At 50.5% G+C, this 22,323-nt stretch overlaps 1 protein-coding gene across 16 annotated transcripts in view; it reads right to left on the bottom strand.

The window, feature by feature from the left end:
• Positions 1–9,663: 9,663 nt before the first annotated feature.
• Positions 9,664–22,323, bottom strand: part of Dab2ip (disabled 2 interacting protein) — a 172,549-nt gene continuing 159,889 nt past the window's right edge. For 9 of the 16 annotated variants that reach the window (XM_006498305.4, XM_006498304.4, XM_006498311.1 and 6 more), the window contains 6 exons: positions 21,720–21,898; positions 19,917–20,805; positions 19,245–19,397; positions 17,436–17,629; positions 13,145–13,232; positions 9,664–12,600 (listed from right to left, as the gene is read on the bottom strand). In XM_006498305.4, coding sequence (XP_006498368.1) covers positions 12,433–12,600; positions 13,145–13,232; positions 17,436–17,629; positions 19,245–19,397; positions 19,917–20,805; positions 21,720–21,898 — 1,671 coding nt within the window. In that variant the 3' untranslated portion in view covers positions 9,664–12,432. The remainder of the gene's footprint in view (positions 12,601–13,144; positions 13,233–17,435; positions 17,630–19,244; positions 19,398–19,916; positions 20,806–21,719; positions 21,899–22,323) is intronic. The other 7 variants (NM_001114125.1, NM_001290637.1, XM_030252055.1 and 4 more) reach the window with 7 other exon arrangements.

Genomic DNA, 22,323 nt, shown 5'->3' with positions numbered 1-22,323 from the left:
GCTAGGGAAGGTTACCCTCTCAGTATTGCAACTTCACGATCATCAAGGTGTGGTTTTTCAGATAATCGTACAGTTTGGGTTCAATGACAGTGAGCACAGGGACCGCATAGGCCACCCCTCGGAGAAAATGGGTTTTCACGCTTTGTCGTACTTTGGTGTGTTTTGTTGTTGCCTTTTCTGCTGTTACTGGGGATCGAACCCAGGGCCTTAATTAAGCATGCTAGCACAGACCTAGTCCCACTCTGTGACTTTTTAGAAACCAAAAGAACACAGTTATCCAGGCAGTTGTTGACTCCCTTAGGAACTGAAGCTCTGTGTGCGCACAGTTGGTCTGTCCTGTCGGCAGCTGCCTGCAACAGTCAGCTTAGCTCCACAGGCACAGGCGGATGTGAGCACCAGGATGGGAGCGCCAGGTGATTGGGAGGAGTGGCAGAGTGAGTGGACGCAACAGATGGGACCCTAGTTCTCAGAACACAGAAGAAGGTGGTAGATCGTGTGGAGCAGTGATGACCCCGAAGTAGGCAGGGCCAGGAGCAAAACCAGAGGCCTCTGCCCAGGCCCTGAGGCCACAGGAAATCCTTGTCACCTGACTCACAAATAACCTGTTGTCATCCCTCCCCCCCACACTGTCCAGGTCTATTTATCTACACCAGTTTTCCGCCCTGCCTGGCATCCTTGGGAAGCCGAGGTCACATGACATCCAGCAGCAGCCCATTAGCCGACAAACTGAAGCAGATCATATTGAATTCTAGGACCCTCAGAGCCCACGAGCCCCCACGCTGCTCTGAAATCTGCACTGATTTATTGGAATGCAACTGTGCAGCTCATTTCCTGTAATGGATATGTGGCCCCTCCTCTCGTCGAGAACGCTCTTTCAGACCTCCTCAAGGGGACCGGAAGTTCAGGGATCCTGAACCTAGTCCCTACTGCAGCTCCAAAAGAAGCTAGGGGTGGGGTGGGGATCAAATGGGCATCCTTGTCTGCCTGTCCCAGTCCGTGAGTCCTTTTGGCCTCTGTCCCCACTACACTGACAATGTTGCAGCAGAACCTATAGCTGCGCCAGCCAAAGCCTCGGCCGCTGAAGCCCACGCTATGTTAAGCTGGCCCTGCTCATCCTGGGAGCCTCGGATCTGGGCTTAGCTCACAACACACGTCACATTTCTGCACGCTGAAAAAGGACACATAACCACACTGATGCAAACATCCGTGTATACACTCTGGCAGGCCACGTTGCAGGTTACACAGCCCCACTCAGATACACTACACATCTGTCACAGTTAGTCCTGTTGCCCCTGCATGTTCAGATACCCAAGTCCAAGGCTGTTGAAGTCATGTATGTAAAATGGTGCAGTGCCTGTATAGACTGTGTACACACTACCCCTTCATGTTTCAAGACCCCATTACACTATCTACAGTGCCCAGCACAATGGAAAGAGTTGTCACATAAATTGTTTAAGGAATAAAACCAATAAATATATGTGGACAATACAGACATACTTTCCCCAAACATGTTTACATGTTTGATATTTGATAGTTAAATCTATGACTGTAGACCCAGAGGATCTAGAGTACCAATTTGATATTTGATACCCAGTACTCATACATTCCCATATTCTGTGTGTATGTTCTCTCTCTCTCTCTCTCTCTCTCTCTCTCTCTCTCTCTCTCTCTCTCTCACACACACACACACACACACACACACACACACACACAAATAAGAAAAATAAATCTTTAAAAAAATGGCCCTTCCTTTATTGAACTTGCTATGAACCAGGCATCACGTCAGGTGTTAAATACATAAAGTTAAATAAACTTAGAGATTAAGTAAGCCAGGCCTGACAACCTGACCGGCTGCTGCTGTCCAGTGAGTCCCTGACCCTATGTGAGCGTCAACATTTAACAGCTCATTTTTTCTCTTCTTAGGTTGGTCTCCTTTTTGTTCCTATTACTCAAACAGGAACAGCCAGGAACAAAGGCAACGTGCCTGCTATTGTCATTTGCTTTTCTAGAATTATTAGTGTGCATGGGCAGCTGTCTGTTTGCTTTGACACAAGGTCTCTTATAGCCCAGGCTGTCTTCCAACTCTGCGTAGCTGGAGATGGCCCTGAACTTCTTGATCCTTCTGCTTCTACCTCCCAAGTGCTGGGATTACGGGTGCAAGCCACCCCACCAGGCTCTTTTCTGGGCTACTTCTCTCCTGCTTTTCTGCTTGGATAATTAATGGCCTAATTTTTCAACTCTTCAGGCAGAGCTGGATCGCTTTGCACAAGTATTTTCAACATCATCAAAGGTGAGAGGCAGCTCAAGGTGACTGATGGTTTTAAGCAGTGTAGTGCGATACTGACGATGACCTTTGAGACCCATGAAGAGGCTTCCACATTCCCTGCAGATGCTGCCACACAAGTGCCATCCGTGGATGCGAAGCAAAGCACACTATTGCTCTGTGGAGACCAAGGATCAAGTGGGAATCTCCCTGAGATGTTGCATCTTCTCTCTCTCTCTCTCTCTCTCTCTCTCTCTCTCTCTCTGTGTGTGTGTGTGTGTGTGTGTGTGAAAATTCAGATACAACTGTAGACAGAGGAGCCAACTTGCAATTTCTACCAAGTGTCTCTGTAAGGACGTAGAATGTTCCTGATCTTGGCCAGTTAATGCCATTTCCCAAGGTTGCCAGGATGGAGCAGGGATGGAGCAAGGGAGGAGCCTGGATGTCAGGTCAGACAGTGAAGACACATTCAGAAACAACGCTGGGGTACATCAGTAGGCTAGGATACTGCTTGAAGAGGCCCCCAGGGACCACACCTGCAACTGTGGGGTAACCCTGAGGAATGAACTCTATCTCCAACAACAGGAAGCATCAGTCCCATGGGGACGGTGGGGAGGACCTTGTTGAGGGCCCAGTGTTAAGTGAAACTCAGCACTGGAAAGGCACCCTTCCCAGCCATCTCTGCACAGCCATCACTGCACGACCCAGTCAGCTAAGAAATGCTCCAGCTGCCGAACCCACAGGACACTCTGACAGAAGCCCTGCTTTTATGGCCTCTGTGTGCTGCCTCTCAGGCTGCTAAGTTACAAAGAGGGCAAAACTACAACTAAAACCAGCACCTCCATGAGTGGAGAAAGAAAAGGTGAAACACTGACAAGGAGCCTCACCAACCAGGAAAGACAGCCAGGCCACGGGCAGCGCGCCTCCAAATGTGTGTCTCTCCAAAGACTCAATATGCCCTGTGCAAGACAGCCAGAAACTGGTCCTAAAGACACACCAGATACACCCAGCTTTGTCTCCATTTGTTACTGATGTTGCTTTAACAAGGAGCCAGGAGTGTGACTGATCGTATTTCTCCTGTCATCACAGAAAAGACCAGAAAAGGCTATGGAAAGTTCCAGATTAGACAAGGTTAAAGAGACATGGCAACTGAATGCAATCCCTGACCTTAGACTTGGGTGTTGGGGGGAAAGAATATAGAAGGACATAACAGGGTCAACCGAGGAAACTAAAAACCAAGCTGAGAGCTGGAAACAGCACCAAGGTTTAACTGGGAGCGCCGGAAGCAGGGAAGGATCAGGGGAAGGAGCCGTGGTATGTAACTAGCCTTCAAGGAATTCAGGAGGAGTGTGTGTGTGTGTGTGTGTGTGTGTGTGTGTGTGTGTGTGTGTATGTGTGTGTGTGTGTGTGTGTGTGTGTGTGTGTGTGAGAGAGAGAGAGAGAGAGAGAGAGAGAGAGAGAGAGAGAGAGAGAGAGAATAATGATAAAACAGACAGGGTTAAACGTTCATGGCATTTTGGGGAAAAAAGCCACACAGTGTTCCTTGTTGTTGATTTCAACAGCTAATCTGTAAGTGTGAAATTATTACCAAAGCGAATGTCCAAAGAAACACAAAATCATTCAGAATTCAAGGTGTGAAAGTTTAAACCATCTGCAAGTCTAATCATTAAAAATAATAATAAAGTAACAGTGAAAGGTGATATTTGTAGAGAACTGTGTCCACAGTCTACTGACACGTGGAAAGAGCAAACCTGTTAGTGCAATACCAAGAGCGCATCTAATCAACATCGGCTACTCAGGAGGACTCCAGGCAGGGGCATCTTGAATGTGGTACTAGCCTGGGCATCATTTCAATTAGGATTTTTGTTGTTGGTGGTGATGGTTTTGTTGCTCTGGTTTTTGTTTTGTTTGGTTTGGTTTTGTTTGGTTTGGTTTTGTTTGGTTTTGTTTGGTTTGGTTTGGTTTGGTTTGGTTTGGTTTGGTTTGAGCTAGGGTTTGGTCATGTGAACCTGGCTGACATGCAGGGGTTTGTTGTGTATGCTCTGTAGACCACTAGGCTAGCTTCAAATGTGCAGGGATCCTTCTTGTCTGTCTCTACCTCCCGAGTACTGGGATTGCAGGCATGCCCAAACATGCTTTGCAAAACAAACCAATGAGCATATAAATGGGGGTGGGGGTGGGTGGGAGGGGAGGGGTGGGAGGGTGTAGCGAGGGGGTGGAGGGGAGGTGGTGGAGGACCTGGAGCAAATGCTCAGTGGTTAAGGGCAGGGACTGACCCACAGCACCCATTATCAGGTAGGTCACAGCTGCTTGTAACTCCAGCCCCAGGGCTTCTGTGCCATTTCCTGAACTCCAAGTGCATCTTTGTGCACATGTACAAAACACATAGGTATACATACATACATACATACATACATATATACATACACACAAAAACATAGACACACACATATACATACACATAACTATAGACACACATACATATATATATATACACATAGACACACACATACACAGAGACACATAAATATATGCGTAATTTAAATTTAAAACCAAACCCAAAACTATTGCTAGAGAGATGGCTCAGTAGTTAAGAGACTGGCTGTTCTTTCAGAGAACCTTGGTTTGATTCCCAGCATTACATGACAGCTCAAAACCATGTGTAACTCCTGTTCCCAGGGACCCACACCCTCCTCTGACCTCTGTGGGCACTAAGCATGTATGTGGTACACATATATACATGCAGGCACTCACCCACACTCATATTTTGTTTTTAAAAATAAACATTAAGGATCTTTTTAAAATTGATTAGTACATATCATGGTTCTAATTTTGCCTTTACAATACTAGTCTGGGCTATGCACAGCAGCGCACATCTGAAATTCAAGAACTTGGGAAAAAGGAGTTGGGGGATCTCAAGTTTGAGGTCAGCCTTAGCTGCATGCATAGTGAGACTTTGTCTTGAAATAATAAAATGGAAATTAGGTTGTATGGGCAAGAGCAAAGCTATCTTGATGGCTGTAAACAATAGATTTGTCTATACTGAGAGGGCTTTGTAGGCAGTGGACCCCTTTCAACATGACTTCATCCTGCTTAGTATTTGATTGTTTTAAAAGTTTTAAATTATGTGTAGAAGTAAGTATCTGTGTGCAAGTATGCGCACATGAGAGCAGTACTCATGGGGGCCAGAAGAGGGCAGCAGAGTCCCTGGAGCTGGAGTTTACAGGTGGTTGTGAGCCTCCTGGTATATGTGCTTAAATTGAACTTAAGTCCTTTGCCAGAGCAGTGTGTGCTTTTAAGCCCTCCAGCCCCCAACTTCTATTTTGTTTTTGTTTTTTTATTTTTAAAGCTGGTTTTAGGAAAATACATGAGATTTCAACATCGGCAAGGTGAGTTACAAGTCTCCGGAATCTGTATCCTGCTTTTCCTTGGCCTTGAATTCCTTTGGTGTAAGTTCTGAAACGATAACACTCTGTGATCTTTGTCCTGCAGAATAAATGGTGTCTGCTGGAGTGCCCTGGAGACAGACTGACTTTGCATCTATTTGTAAGATTTGTTTTATTGAAATTACCAATTGTCTGTACGCACAGCTCTTTGAATTCTCCTCTGAATTGGCTGTGACAACTGACTGGATTCTTCATTAATTAGTGAATTAAAAAAAAACACTAAACATATGTTCATCTTATATTTGTGTGTAAGTCTTGGTTGTCAAAAAAAAAAAAGTCTGCTTTCACACAATTGCTACTTTCTGTCATGAAAGGGTAAAAGCTGTAAACATTTTGTAAGAGACCTTTCTGAGACTGAGGCCTTCTCCCTCCAGACTCGAAGAGTGTGGAGTCCCCTGACCTCATGGGTCTCTCTGTGGGCAAAGCCAATCTTCACACATCAGCAATGTGTGGGCTCCCCCTATAACTGCAGGGCCCCTCTCTAGCCCTCAGGGCCTCGGTGCCAACCTTTTGGCTGGTGGGAAGGACAGGCAGAAGGGCAGACCTTGGTCCCCAGAGAATCAGGTGATTTGAGTAGCTGGACCTTTGAAGGGCTGTTTGTCTTCTTATTTCAAGACACTCAGAAATAAATGACAACCAGGAGTCACAAAGATAGCAGTCAATTCTAAACATGGATGTGGAAGACATGACCATCTTCCTATGAATTCAGCAGACAGTGTAATATAGCCATAGCTCAGGATTTCGGTGTGCCGCAGACCAGCAGACAACCCACCTTGGTCACAGGTCTGGTAACTACTCAATCCAGACAGTGTGATGCTCACTGGGTTGGTCAGGTTTGAGAAGCCCTGTATGCCCACCTCTCTCCCGCCGACACCAACCACGCCTTCCCTCCTGCCAGCTGCTGGGGAAAGCAGCATCTGTCTTGTATCTTTATTTTGTATTCTGCCACTTCCCTAAGCAAAGACCATTTGGGGGATGGGAAATTTTAAGAAAATCCCATTTTGTTTTGTTTTCTTGCCCGTGTCCCTCGGGAAGTACAATGAGCTTCTTTTCTGCCGTTTCTTCACCACCTCTTACTTCCTTCCCCATTAAGGAAGTGATGGGGGGGGGGGTCTAATGCTTCGCTTTTAGAGATTGTACTGACTTTTTTCAGTGCAAGGCAAGCCCTCTACCACTGAGCTCCAGGTATTTTTTAATTGGATTTTCATCATAAACACAAAAACATGTTGAGGGAAAAAAATGTAGAGCGCATACGTAAGCCAAGAGGACCACACTCAGCATCCCTAGGTCAGCATCTGATCCACATCTTGGCATTTCTCTCTTTGATGATCCCAAGTGTGACTTTAGGTTTTATTGTGAAATTATTCTTCTTAAAGATCTTATTTTAAGCCATGTGCTTAAAAGTGTTTGCGAGCTGCTCGATGTGGGTGCTAGGAACCAAATCGAGGTCCCCTGCAAGGGCAGGATGCACAGTTAACCATGGAGCCGTCTGTCTCTCCCGTCCTTGGAAATGCTCCTCGATCCTCCTATAGTCCTATAAAGACCACTTGTTTGTTCCTCAAATGCAGTCCTCCCTGAAGACGTCCCTGCAGTACAGGCACTACCTTCTTCATTTTACAGCAAGGAAACTAAGAATGGAGCGCTTTTCCATGATGCTAAGACCATGTTGCCAATCAATAGCCATTAAGGCTCAAAGCCCACTCTCATGCATGTCCAAACTCAAGCTCTAACCTACCAATTACCATTTCCCAACCCAGGTGTTATTGTGAACATGGTCTAAAACGCTAAACCAGAATCCTCCTGGACATATAATTCCGTTATCAGCGTTTACACTTAATACATTATTTACATCTTTCAATGTCATTTATTATTCTTCTACAAATTTAATGGCTGCACAGCGTTTCATTATATTGGGTATGTTTTATTTATTTTTAAATGGCTCCTCCGTATCCAAACGAGAAATAAAACTGGCTGTAAAATATTCAAACAGCACAAAGGAAGAAGAGAAAGCAGAACACTGACGTTTCCCTTCCCTCTCCCCGGAGCAAACTGCCACTGACGGTGGGGCACGTTGGCCTGTGGTGGGATTCATTGGCTGTTCTTTAAAAGAATGGGGGCACACTGATTGAGAGCCCACTCTTCACTCAGAAGGGCTCAGCAACGTCATTCTAAATCTGTGCACTTCCACTAAGGCCTGAGAATCGAGAATTCGCGTTTAAAGGAAGTCGCGCTTAGCCCTTGGCTTGAACAAACAGTAGAAGAGTTGTAACCGGGGGGTGGGGGGTGGGGGGGGTGGGGGGGGTGTGCGCTGAAAAATGAGGAAAGGAACAAGTTTTAGAGGCTTCAAGCTCAAGAACTCTATTTCAGACAAATCAAGTTTGATGTGAATGAAATCCTCAAGTGGCAATACCAAGCGGGCACATGGTTCTGGTGAAAGTGCAGTGTGTGTGTGTGTGTGGGGGGGGCATTTACATGGAGCAGAGGGTGCGGCAAGGGTCCCTGCTGCTTCTAAAGAGAGCCTATGTTCATCTGTACTTTCCAGTCCCCTTCTCCACTGTCTCCAACCCTGGGTCCGCGTGTCATCCGCCCTGGTTTCTTGCTATGTAGCAGATGGCAAGCTTTCAATGGCCTCAGGGTCCTGGACTACACGTGCTCTCCGAGGGTGTACGCACACAGCCCGGGCTTCTTCTGGAACAGAAGCACTGTGACTCAGTCCTTTCATTGAGGAAATCTCTCTAAAATGAGCAGAAGGACCGAGGCCGGGCTCACTTCCCCTTTTCAGCCCTGTGGCTGGTGTCCCCAGGTCAGAACTCACTGGGTTCCATTTCTCCAGAGAATGATGGCCAGCATATAGTACCGTCCTTTCAGGGCTCTGCGGGGCAGCTGTCCTGGCTCTGACTATACGGTTGTCTATGCTTGGGGGCTCCCACCTAAGCCTCTGGGTAGGATCTGGGCAAGCAAACCTTTCCCGTCAGCTTCCAGTTGACAGTTAAGCAATTTTCTTATCTCCTCGGATCTCCTCCCACATTAATCTTGTCAGTACAATGATGTTTGGGGAGGAGACGAATCACATGTGATCAGGAATCCTCATTTAACTGCAAGACTCGTTTCTTTTAAAAAAAAAAAATCCTGGTAGTGTTATCTGCTTGTTTTTTATACATTTCTCACTGTAGCCTAAACTGGCCTCTGGGTAGGCATTTTCTTTATGTTTCGGTGTAGCCAAGTGTAGGCAATTTCTCATTTGCAATCTGACAGACAGATCTGTTCTCACGAGGGTGAATGCTTGATGGTCCTTGCTTATTAGAAGGCCTAAAAACCCTCCAACTGCTTTTTTCTTTTTCTTTTCTATTTTTTAGGGGTCTGGAGGTGTTTTTGTGCCAGTTTGCTCTGGGCTTCTGTGTGTTCTTGCCCTTGTAAGGCTGAACTGCTCATGTTCAACCCAGGGTTATCGCACATCAGAAGACAGGATCCCAAACACTGACAGATGCGGGACAAACCGCTGGGGACGCAAGGCACTCACTCATCCAGCAGGTACGGCTGAAGTGCTCTCAGTGAGTTCATTTCCAGCTCAGGAAAACCTGACCCTAAAAACCAAGCACTAGATGCGTGGGGTCAGCCAGCCTTAGCCTCCCCTCACTGGTAACCCTGGGCAGAGCAGAGCTCAGCTCTTCTCTCATCAGGTTGCAGATTAATAGGGTCGACCTAGAACCTCTGCAGCAGGAAGCATGGCAGCTCTCAGCTCCCAGGAATCACTGGGGCTCCCAGCCTGTGCAGGTCGGGAGGGCCTTTAAGAGGTCAGCTGCTCCACTCCCAAGCACAGGGCTTTCCACAGAGAGGAGGGGCAGTCCCAGGTCACCCAGGTAGGGGTCATGACTAGAACAACAGTATTAGGTCAAGATCCAGTTACCTGTAGGAAAACAAGCCAGGACACAGATGAAGAAAGGCAAGTCAGGCTTAAAATAGCTAAATAAATCTTTAATATTTCTAATTGCAAATGTACAGAAATTGCACAGCCACACGGAGTCTTCGAACACCAACAACTTCTCTGTACATTATTACAGGGTTAAAAGTCTCGACTGGAGGGAAGGGCTCCGGCCGATCCAACCTTTGCATTTTTCCTTTTCACATACTTACAAAAGGGGGAGCTGGGCACAGTGGGGGATCGGGTAGCCTTGTGGCCGAGTATATAGAAAAGAGGGGCTGGTTCCCTGGACAGTCTGGCTCCCAGACCTATGAGTATGAGGGAGGAGTGTCCCTCGGGCAGGTGCTGGGGTACACGTTGAGCTCTGGCCCTGGTCCCCACCCCTACTCCTGGGCAGTCAGAGGTCTTCACTCAGAGGAAGTTTGGCAGTTTCCTTCACCCTAACACACAAGTTGAACAAAAAGGTCAGGTGTCTGTGTTGGCAAGGGTGGGGCCGCTCTCTCCATCAGATCTTGGGTGTCAGTGGCCAGGGTCTTCCCAGAGCAGGGCCTCTGGCAACTCCAGCCCTTGCTGTAAGCAGAGCTCAGACGCCCCAAGCCGTTGCTGTGGGCAGGAGGATGCTTTACTGGCCCCACTGGGGCATTTGCCCCCATCAACCTTCCACCCAAACAGCATGCTTGAAAGCCAACGAATCAATGCCCCGGGCAGGAAACAGACAGACAGACACCTAGACTGCAAAGCTCTTTGTCCTGCCCAGCACCGTTCTCCAGGCTCTAATATCAACCGTGAGAGCAGTGTCCTGGCCAGCCCTCGCAGCACCAGGACTAAAGGACTATGTACATCCCTTGGGTGAAATAGTTCCATTACAGTCAAACACCAAGAACATTTACAAAAAAAAAATTTACAAAAAAAATATTGCAGACTTGCAATTAAGATAAAAATCTGTGGAGAGTCTGTACACTTTTACAGTTTTTGCACTAGGTAAATAAGGCTCTCGGCCTGAGAGCTAACAACCCCACCAGAGGGGGCCATTGCATCTGGCCCTGCGCTCTCCTGTCCAGGCCTGGGGACCTCCCCATATTGCTAGGAGGCGCTCAGACAGAGGTCACTTTACGAGGCATGGGCGAGAGTGTGGGTGAGGAGGAAAACAGGGCTCCCTGGGCAGTGGAAGGGCAAGACCCAGGCCAGGCCAGGCCAGGCCAGGCCCTGCCCAAGAGGCCACCCCTGCTGAAATGCATGGGAGCAGGGGTGTGGACAGGAGTGGGGCAGGAAGAGGCAGTGGCAGGCCCTCAGCCCCACCTCCTTCCTTCCTGAGGTCTCTGACCCTTGATAGCCACGCCCTCTCCCAGCATTGGTCTGCAGCCTAACTGGGTTCTTTTACCCTTGCCTGTCCATCGTGGACTGAGGACAGGGCGCAGCCTAGCTAGGCCACACCTCAGGATGTCCACGCTTTCTAGTGAGGACTCTAGGAGCATTAAGTGCAGCTTGCCTAGCCCCATTCTGCTGCCTGGGCAAAGCCTAGCTCCTGCCCTAGGTGACTCAGAACCAGGGCTTGGAATCTAGAGTGTGGGAACAGATGGGGACCCAAGAAAGACCCAAGCTCCTGCCCTTCTCTGTCCCACAAAGGGGGGGGGGGGAGGGACAGATATGCTACAGAACAGCCTAGAGCTGGGGAAAACCAGCCCCAGCTGTGGGGGATGCCCCTCCCTGCCTGCAGTGCCTGGGTCCTTGGCTGGGGCTGGGAGGGTGAGGAGAGGCGACTGCACACGGGGCCTGGTGCAGGCTGCTGCTGTCTTGGAGAGGGAGCAAGTCTAACATCCTCCAGGGCCGCTATTTCCCATGCAGTGCGCTCGCTCAATTTAAAAGGCCCCTGTGTTCCAGCAAGCGAGCAAGCGGGCTTTTGTTTCTAATGCATACTGTGAAAGGAAAAAAAATCACAGTTATCCACCTTCTCAGGGCCGGCAGGCTTTAGAATTCTTTCTTAAACTATCAGAGAAGAGAGATCACCTTTGCAGGGTGAGCACTGGCTGGCCTCTCCCCACAGGGCCACTGTGCAGGCCACACTGGGACCCTGGAGAAGGCAGCTACAACGCATGGTGCAACCTGGCCACCTCTGCCCAGCTCTCTGGCTTCTGGAGTTCCAAGAGCATGAGCCAGGCCCGCATGTGAAGTGTGGGAAGCTATGGCTCCTCCCACGGGTATGAGGGCCCAGCAGAGAAAGTGCAGTGCTGTCTGTTTGGCAATGCAAGGAAGGAAGGGAAGGAGGGTGGAGGGTGTCACGTCTGGGATGGGCATAGGACCGAGGTTCTGTTCTTCAGTTCCTCACCCCCTGGAAGGGTCCCTGACCAGCTGCATGCAGTGGCAGGGGCTCAGGGCAGAGATGAACAGGGGCCACTCTGCCTGTCAACTACTCCATCAGGTCCTGGGGGCCATGGGAAACCCACAGCAGTGGCCCCTAAACCTTCCTTGAGCCCTTTGCAGGTAGCTTCCTCCATGGGAAAGGGTAAGGAGGGGTACATGCACCTGGCTGCTCAGAGAGAAGGTGCCACATACCAAACTCAACAACCAGAGACACATTCGGCAGGCCTCCCTGCAGACTGGCCCCACTCCCCAGTGCAGTCTCCGCTGCCTCTACCCACACCCACTGTTCAGGTGGGCAAAGAGAAGGGGGGCCACTGTGCCCTCAGTCTCACGCTCCATCAGTCTTACGCCCCCTCCACTGCAGGCTAGCCTGCAACTGTGGGAGTCTCCTGACGGAGACCCTGTCCCGGGCCACCACAGTCCCCCTCTCCTCAGGCAGGTTAACAATTGCTGCTGTTTCTGAACTCGCCGTTCTCAGTAATCTGCAATTTGGTGGGGTTGGTGGGGGAGACGCCGTTACGGGCTTGCATGCTGTACCTCTCTTTCAGCTGTGTGAGGGCACTCATGAGGCGGGCATTGGCAGCATCCAGCGAGGCAATGCGCTTTTCCTGTGGGCAAAGAGGGCATTAGTGATGCTTGAGGTGGGCTCTAGCCAGCAGTAGCCAGCAGAGAGCACCACGACAGGCCAGAGAAGTGTGTTAGGCCCAAGCTGTGGAGTAGCTGGGCAGGTTCTGTGCTATCACAGACTGGGGCCTTATAATTTGCCTCCTACCTATACAAAGCTAAAGCGGAGCTATAGCACCTGAGCTCGAAGGCAGAGCCTTTCCTCTCACACTGTCACACACCCAGAGCTCCTTCCTAGGCTATGTAGCTTACACTCTAACCAAACCTGCCAATTCTTGGGGCATTCAGAGAAAGGGACACAGCTGTGAGTGAAGGGGCTTGGGGACCAGAGCCCTTCTGCCTAGCCTTCTTTCACCTTCCTAGTCCTGCCTACTCCACTTCCATAAGTCCCTGGTTAGCATCCTCAGAGCCCAGAGACCTTGGTTCCTGGTCCATGGTTTTTACACTGAGGTGTAACCAAGGATACCAGAGAAGCTAGTTACACTCGAACTACCCCAAACTCTGTAACACTGTAGCCAGAGCCCCAACCTGGGCATCGATGATCTTCTGTTTGGAATCTACAGCTGCTTGCATCTCTGCATGATCCTTCTTCAGTTCTTCTTCCACTGACATCAACCTGTGAACAGAAATGCAGAGTCAGGAGCACTAGGAGGAGGAAGTATACTGTGGGGCCTGTGGGAAACCATCCTATCTAGAACTGTCCCCCAAGCAGTGGCATGGCTGGGCTACCCTGTCTTGACCTCAACTCTCCCTCTGCAACTCTGCTCTCTGGGGCTATTTCCATTCCAGTGCACTTCTAAGACCCAAGGAATGTCATGTTATAGGATCTGTGGCAGAGGATATGGTGAAGGCTCTAGAGAAGGCTCTAGACCCCCTTCTATCATGTTTCCTGAGGTGGTATGGACTTTGTGAAGGCACAAGGTTCAGGGGCTCACTACACCAGGAACTTCACACTAGGTTGTAACTACAGCCTGCACAGCAGCTGTAGTGGGGTGCTGGTATCAAAGTGATGAGGGAGTTCAGGAAGGACAAGGTGGAGGACCTACAGGAGCTCCAGGCAAAGGTGGACCCTACCAATTCACCCCAAATCTCTGTAGGAATCCTAATTCTTCCAAATTCTACCTGGGAGCATCCCACAGGCTAGATGTGGGGGGAAAATGGGCCATAGGGGGCCATGAAGAATTCTGGGAAGGCAGCTACACTGTGGAATGGCCAGATGAGACCAAGTCTGAGGCCTTCAGGTCCCACCCTAGTGAAGCTCCAACGTGCCTGGCATCCCACCAGAGCTGCCAAGGATGCAGAGATATAAGGAAATAAAATCTACAACCAGGAGACAAATCAGTGAGAACAGCTGAGATGTCAGATGGGAAGTAGGTGACGCTGTGAGGCAGCAACTGAAGGGACATTCTACATGCCCAAGAGACAGTCTTAACCATGAGGAAAGTAGAAGAGGTTTAAACCACAGTGAAACTCTAGAGACTTGAAGGAGCAAGGGCTGACTGCAGGCACCGGCACCGCAGAAACGTTGGTATGCCATTCAGATCACATGTGAACCAGGCCTAGGCACAGGCCTGTAACCCTAGCTAGCTATCTGGGAAATTGATGCAGGAGGATGACAGCAAGTTCAAGACCTTTTGGGTTGTAGGCAAGTTCAGGGAGAGCTTGGAAAATTTACTAACAGACTGTCTCAAGTACAAAGGTTGGGGTGTAACTCAGTGACAGACAACTGTCTAGCTTGCCCAAGGCCCTGGGTTCAATCCTCACCCAGGAATATAAAAATGTATATAAAGTAAAACTCAGAGAACAATGGAAAAAGAAAACAACTGTGGGGGCTGAAGAGATAGCACCATGGTTGTGAATACCTTTTGTTCTCACAAAGGACCTGAGTTCAGTTCCTGGCACACACATGGCAGCTCAAGCGCCTCTAACTCCAGCTCAGGAGATCCGAGACAGACCTGCATGCAGGCAAATCACCCATCCATATAAAATAAAATAAAAGGGAGAAAGAGAAGGAAGAAGAAAACAATGAAGGAACAGCGAAATGGGAGACAGTACAGAGGAGCCCACTGTACCTGAGGGCAGGCAACGGGAGCCCTAGAGGAAGAAGTAGGAAGCAGAGCCATCCACCTACAGATCTCAGCCCAGCAAACCCAAGAGAACCACAGCAGGTGAGACTGTTGACAACATTTAATGAAAGGAACACTGTGAAGAGGCTTAGAGACTTGAGATTAATCTCCAGAACCCACGGTGGAGGGAAGCCTCCTGGATGATGTCCTCTGACCTACAGCCCCCCAGACACCTACATAACTATACAACCACACACACACACACACACACACACACACACACACACACACACACGAAACTGTCCTCTGACCTACACCCCCCCAGACACCTACATAACTATACAACCATACACACATGCACACACACATACATGAAGCTGTCCTATGGCTACACTCTCCCCCACCCCTACATAACTATACAACCACACACACACACACACACACACACACACACGAAGCTGTCCTCTCCTCTGACCTACATCCCCCCAGACACCTACATAACTATACAACCCCCACACATGAAATTGTCCTCTGACCTACACCCCCACAGACACCTACATAACTATACAACCATACACACACACACGAAGCTGTCCTATGGACTATTTACACATGCCTACACACCTAGCCCTACACACACATACATATATGCCCCAGTAGTAGATAACATTAAAAAAATTTCAATGTTATGGATCCAACCAAGGGTCTGTGCACGCCAGGCAAGCATTCCAACAATGAGCAAAGCTCTAGCCCAGGAGAGGTACCTTAAAAACAGCGAGAGAAAAAGGAGACTGTAAAACAAAAAACAAAACAACAAAAAACAAAGACAGGGCAATGTTCTTGCCACTGCAGCCAGGGAGGGGTCACATCAAGCCACCGCCTCCTCTGTAAGCCCTGACATCACCCAGCTCTGCTGTGAGAGCAGGTGAAAAGGAGCAGCAAGATCATGTGGCCTGCACAGCCCGGCACGGTTCCCACCTGCCCACTGAGGAAGACTGTTGACTAACACCCAAAGCACTGGGGCCACACAGCATGGAAGCCAACAGAGATGCTGAGGACTAAGATACAGTCCAAGGAACGCAAGAAGGAAGGAAGGAAGGAAGAAAGAAAGAAAGAAAGGAAGGAAGGAAGGAAGGAAGGAAGGAAGGAAGGAAGGAAGGAAGGAAGGAAGGTGCTAATGCTACATATAAACAGGAAAATAGCTTTAAGATTAACAGGCTTAAAATAATCACATTAAAAGTAAATGGCTTAAACGCTCCAATTAAAAGGCAGAAGTTGTTAGACAATAAACAGACCTAACAATAGGAACCTGTAAAATAAACTTTGTGCACAACGATGGGTACTATGGTCTGAAAGTTGGTGTCCACACTCAAATACATGTACACTGAAACTTAACCTCTACGGTGCTACCAGTTGTCCTCTGGGAAGTGATGGGTTACAAGATATTTCTGCCTTCAAGAGCACGGTTAGTGCCCTTACCAAAGGAGCTGGAAGGAGCTCGTCTCTAAGGACATGGCACCAAGGTATATCTATGAAGGAGAGCTACACTAAATCTATTGACACCCTGATCTTAGACATGGCAACCTTCAGAATGGTGAACAGTACATTTCTCTTGTTTATAATCACCTGGTGCTGATATTTTATCATAGAAGTAGAAATGGATCAAACAATGGTTTAAAAGTATATAGGACAGAAAATGATACACTGTGCTATCACCAGAGAAAGAGTATCTACACTAGAAATAAGATGGAGGAAAGAGTGTAATTAAAAAGGACAGTTTGTTAATGGTACATGATAATCCTAAAAGAACACCCACCCAGGACTAGAAAGTATCAATGAAACAAAACCAACAGAAATAACCCTGGAGAATCATGATCAGATAGCTCAGTACGGCTATCTCAGAAGCCGACACAATAACGCAAGCACGCAGGCAAAGGAGCAGCAAGGACATGTTAGACCCAACTGTCCTGATGATGTTCACATCCCCGGACACAGGGAAGAGGTGATGGCCAGGCACCAGGGGAGCCAAGAACAGAGAGGGGTGCCAAGCAGCTGGCAGGCGTCCAGCCACCTGGGTTCTGCTCTGCTAATCATCTGTAATGAACAGAAGCTCAGGACAGGACACAGCCACCAGGCGGGCAGAACAGGAGATCTGGGAAGGGTTTGTGCTGTGGACAAAACAGAAGGCTAAGGGGGAATTCCCTGCCTACCTCACACCTGCTCAGTCCCAGGTCTCAGCCAAGGATCAGGCTATCAATCACACTCCTTACACACTGCTGTGAGGTAGATGCTCCAGGACTGGGACATAGTGAGTGGCTTAGATACTGTACTGCCTGTGTGCAGACTCCAAGGACAGCATGCCCACCCCATCGGGGCAGAGATAGAGGGAAGAAAGCTTGTTACCAGAACCAACTGACCTCAGAAACTCTTCAGACAAACCAGACTCTGGAAACCCAACAGACCCCATTCACCATACTGGCATAGCTCCGCCCCTCTTTCCAACCCAAACTCCTCCCTACCCACAGTGGGCACCCTGACACACATCCAGATGGCTGTCCATTTTCCTGCCCTCAATGGCTTCCTCACTGTCTTGCTTAGCATCTCAAATCATTTCCCAATTTCCCTAGAGCTTGGCAGGATGACTCAACTTCTTTTTTTCTTATAGGAGCTCCCCTTTCCCCACCGCCGCTGCCGGGCACCGGCTTTCCTCTCGTCCCACAGAGGCCCTGTGGACAAATGGGCAGCCTGCTCACCTGCTGATGATGCCTTTCATCTGGATATCCTTGTCTTCCTGCTGCCGCCGCAGCCGCTCCTCACCTTCTTCCAGCCGAGCCTGATACTCCAGCACCAGCTTCTGCGTCGTCTCCTCCTGGCACTTGAATAGGGTCTCATACTCCTCCAGCTTCTTGGTGGAGATCCGTAGCTTGTCTTGTAGCACTGCCAGATCCTGCCAGCAGGGCAACGAGCCATGGGCCAGCACCCAGGAGAGAGCATAGCCTCATCAGCCTGAGCAGAGCACAGGCTAGGTACGAGCTAACAAGGATAAGATTCAACTCTGTGGCTGCCAAAGACCTGCCCCCTCCTCTCCCAGACCAACCTGTGCATCAGGAGCAGGGTGAAGACTCAACCCAAGTCTCAAAGACTGAGGGTTTAACTTGAACTTGCTTTTTTAAAATTTTAGATTTTTTTTAAAATTCATGAGTGTTTTGCCTACATGTGGGTATATGCATGGCGTCGTGAGTTTAGAAGAGGGTGTCAGATCCCCTGGAACTGGAGTTTCAGGTGGCTGTTAGCTATTATGTGTGTGCTGGGAACTGAACCCTAGTCCTCTGCTGTAAGAGCAACACATTCTCTTAACTGCTGAGCCATCTGTAACAACACTGAACTCTTTAGAGGAAGCCCTGGATGTATGGAGAACACTTGACAGTACCCTGAGAGCTGGTGGCACTGCAGGAAGGACATGAGGCTCAGACAGGTCACATAAGAAGCAACTGCCCAATGAGATGAGCCCCCAGGCACTATCCGAGCACAGGAGTGGGGTGTAGTGTGGGCGGCAGTGGGAGCGAGGGGGAGGGGAGGAAGCAAAACAGGTGTCTTGGGATCTCCAGATGTGACTCAGCCTCTGGGGAGAGGGGAGGAGGAAGGAGTCTGCAGGAAGCTAGACCTCCTTGCTCTCTTCCTCATCATGGCTCTGGTGGCACCATGTTCCATGTCCCCAGGTTCCCTTCACATACTGGGGAAAGCAGGTGGATGCAGTGAACCAGGAATGGTGGCAGGTAGCAAATGTAGCATGGAGATGGGTTCCCTCCAAGTAGGGCACAGGGGACACTGCCACCCTGACCAAGGGGCTGCTCATGAGGCTGCATCAGCTGTCCTAGGATTCCAGGGTAAGGGGGAAGTGTTTGCGGTGGGCTGCTCTAGCACATCCATCTGCCTGGGGTTTGGTATGCAGGGAAAGGTAGGGACCACCATGGATCCAGGGCAGCTGCCATGAGTACTCAGGACTGGGGAGGGCAGCTGAAGCACACTATTGACCCAGAAACAGTGGATACATGGTGAGCTGAGACTGGGAACTGTAGGAACATCCATCCCACTGGCAATATGGCTTCAACAACTATGCTGTTCCTCCCTAAGCTCTAGGGAGGCCTAAACCCAGGGGAGGAGACTGGGTGGGTGGCTCGCCTATCAATCATGGGACCCCTGCCTCTGGCTCCTTATTCCCAAGGCTCTCCAAGGGTCTTTAGTGGTCCCCTGGCATCTTGTTTCCAAGCCTCAGCTCATTAAATGTCTAGCAGCAAGGGGATCTCTTCAACCTGTGTCCCAAGGCTGCATACAAGCCCTCTCCAGGTAAGTGATGTGCAACCTATAAGGGGAACCTTGGGTCCATGCTAAGGTCTTGCTGCTTTCCTTCCAGTCTCCAAATGGGCAGGGGAGTGGCATTACAGGACAGGAACGAGTGGTGTCGCTCCACTAAGGGCTCTGGAGAGACCCCCATCCCAGCACTGGTGGAGGCAGCCCGCCCCGCCCTCCCAGCCCAGGTCCAGGTCTAGGTTCAGTTTTACCTTTTCTGCTTGGCTGAGTTCCTCCTTACTCCTTAGCCTATCCCTGTGGGGGGGATCTGGGCCCAGACCCTCGTCTTCTAACAACTGCGCGTTCATGGTCAAGAGCCAAGCGGCCGTGCGGTCCAGGGCATTGGGACTGACGGGTGAAGGGCCCTACGATGAAACACAGCTGTGAGGGGCTGTGAAGAGGCAGAGATGGTAAGGCAGGGATGGCCACTAGGGAGCCACAGGTGGGAAGGGAAGGACCTCTGCTGCCAGAGTGCCTACTCAAGGACATGAGCCTTCTAGACAGCAGCCAGAGCCAAATGAAAGCCCAGGTGGTAGCTATGTCAGGAGCAGGTTCAGCCTATGTGAGTGCTTCAGGAGTGAGGCCAGAGCAGGACAGGTGGCCTCGGGGTTTGGGAACTTCACTAGGCCACACTAGAGATGAAAAGAAACAGCCCTTGTTGCCTTCCTGGCCTATCCCTGGGGAACTGGTAAAGGAGCCTGGCTTTGCTTGAGGCCTTAGAGGTCCCGAATCCAGAAAAAGGAGTTCATATGGTGGGCCAGTGGATGGGGCGGGACGTAGCCCCATTCAGCATGGGATGACAGCTGGGTGCAAGTGAGGTGAAATGACCGAGGCAGAGCATGACAGACTGTGAATCTAACGAGAGCCCCGCCCATGGTGCTGACCTGCTTGTGCATGGCTCGGGGCTTCAGCTCTGGGCTGTCTCCCTTGGAGGAGGAGGACTGTTGCCGCAGCCGGGTGCCAGGGCCAGCCCAGTCGGGGGATGCTGATGCCAGGGTTCCACTTGAGGGTCGTGGGTACTGTAGGGTGCTCAGCAGGGTAGGAGGTGTCCTGCCCCGGGGAGCAGGAGGCGGTGGTGGTGGTGGCGGTGGCGGCTGGTCAATCCTCCGCTGGGGACCGGCACTATTTTGCCTCGGCACTGTGGGCTGCCCACCCTTCTCAGTCAGTGACATCTGCCTCCGTGCCAGTTCTCCAGGCCGCCTTGCCAGCTCCTCTGCAGCAGTGCTGAAACTTCCTAGTTTGGCAGCGGCTGCCAGCTCTTCACTGTTGCTGTGAGAGCTCAGGGAGCTGTGGCCTTCAGAGCCTGAGTCACCAAGGCCACGGGGTGACAGTGGCAGGCCGGCCGCCATCTGGTACACAGGATTCTGGAAGGAAAGTGGGGCCAACAACTGGGGCCGTCCTGGTGCACCCTCGGAGGTGCCTGGTGTGGTTGGTGTTGGCACTGCCCGCCGCACTGTGGCCAATCCTGCCAGGCTCACTGGGGCTGCCCTGGCTGGCCACCCAGCCAGCAGCTGAGTCGCAGGCACCTGCCCGTCAGCAGGTAGGGCGTCTGGGCCCACTGGGGAACCTGCCTCCCCATCCAGCGTGCGGGCGTCCTGGAGGTCCACCATGGACAGGCTCTTGCTGCCATTGGCCATCTGCAGGTCAGGTTCATTGGCTTCTGAGTAGCTTGAGCTGCGGGCAGGTGAAGGCTGGACCCCGGAGGACCTTGTGACAAAAAACAAGTCCTTGTTTTCGGGGGTTGGAGACGGTAACCGGGTGAAATCTATCAGACTGCAGGGAGACAAGCACACACAGGGAAAGAAGGGAAAAACCGTGAGTCCAGACCAACAGCACCACCATCTGCAGGCCTGGCAGCCTCAGGCAGGTCTGCAGATATGGCTGGGTGGCAGAGGGGCTAAGAGTCCCAGGATCACTGGTGAGGTAGCTGGTCCAACAGAACTGCTCTCTAGGGACCAGCCCTGCAGGAGCATCTTGGGACAATGGCTGTCAGGGTCTAGAAGTGCCCCACGGTTAAACCTAAGCCCACCCTAAACCTAGCTTAGTATCTCTCTGCTATCCCTGGGCTCTGAACTGTATCCCCATTTTCACAGTTACCGAGGCTCCCTCTGCCTCCTCTTCTGTTCCTAGCCAGCCTGGTAACTCTAGTGGGGGCCTAGTGAAACCTCCCCTGCCCTGCCTCCTTATGCTACCCTTTTTGAGTGACAGGCGGGGGCTGACATTCCTGGCAAAAAACAGGGTATCAGAGGAGTTGTCAAGGACACGAGAGAAGCAGGCAGGCCTGAATCTCTGCTGCAGGCCATACCCCCTCTCACAGCAGTCCTCTTGCCCTGCCTCCCAAGTATTGGCACCACCACGCGCAGCAAGAAGGGGTATTTTTAAGAAGCACAGGTCCCGAGGAAACGTCAGGGATTGGGGTCAGTAATTATCCCTAAACACAGACTTTCTCAGCCCTCTGCTCGGGATCGACCCTGAACCCAAGAATGTCTTTCCTAGACATGCACCTTTCCCAAAGAGCAGAGGCATTCCTCCTTCAAGAAGCCTGCTCTGATTTATCTCAAATGGAGCTCATCTCTTAAGTTTGCTCCACACACTCAGGGTCTCACCAGGCTTCTTGTGAGTGCATGTATGGGCATCATTTCCTTGCTGGCACAGCTACCCCGCCCAGCACAGCCCGCAGCTCTTACCCAGAGAGGTCATTTTCAATCACCATCTTCTGAAGCCCAGCAGAGACGCTGCTGCTGCCGGAGCCCGGGGTGGAGGCCAGGTCATTGGTGCCAGGGAGCTGCCCACTGCCAGGAGTGCTCAGTGCTGTGTGGACATCCCTCAGGATACGAGGCAGAGGTCCCAGCTTCGACACAACGCTCTACAAGAATGGAAACAGGCAGTTGTCACCTATGTCACAGAAACTCAGAGCCCTGACCCCCACCGGTCAGACCCAGCAAGAGAGTACTGCAAATCTGCTTTGTCATAGCCCCCAATCTCCCAGCCTACACTTCCCTACCCAAGAGGCATCTCTGGTAGCCCCTCAAATTACCTACTTCATCAAGGAGGTGGGCTAGCACCCTCTGATGCCTGAGCCTGTAGAGGCCAGATACAGAACAGATGCAAGGTGCTGGTCTAAGAAAGGACAGTGCCTAGGCCCAAGAGAGGAAGGCCTAGTGCCTTCTGAACCTCCGTGTCACAGCACAGATGTGTAGAGGATTCCAGCTGAGCTGAAGGAGCGGACACTACCATGCAGTGGAAAGCCCTGAAAGAAAGAGCTGGCAACCCCATGGCAGAGCTGTGGGG

Source organism: Mus musculus, chromosome 2 (genome assembly GCF_000001635.26).
Source record: "Mus musculus strain C57BL/6J chromosome 2, GRCm38.p6 C57BL/6J".
In the NCBI taxonomy this organism is placed as follows: domain Eukaryota; kingdom Metazoa; phylum Chordata; class Mammalia; order Rodentia; family Muridae; genus Mus; species Mus musculus.
The sequence above is the reverse complement of the archived record's forward strand: the minus strand, read 5'-3'. Positions and strand labels throughout refer to the sequence as shown.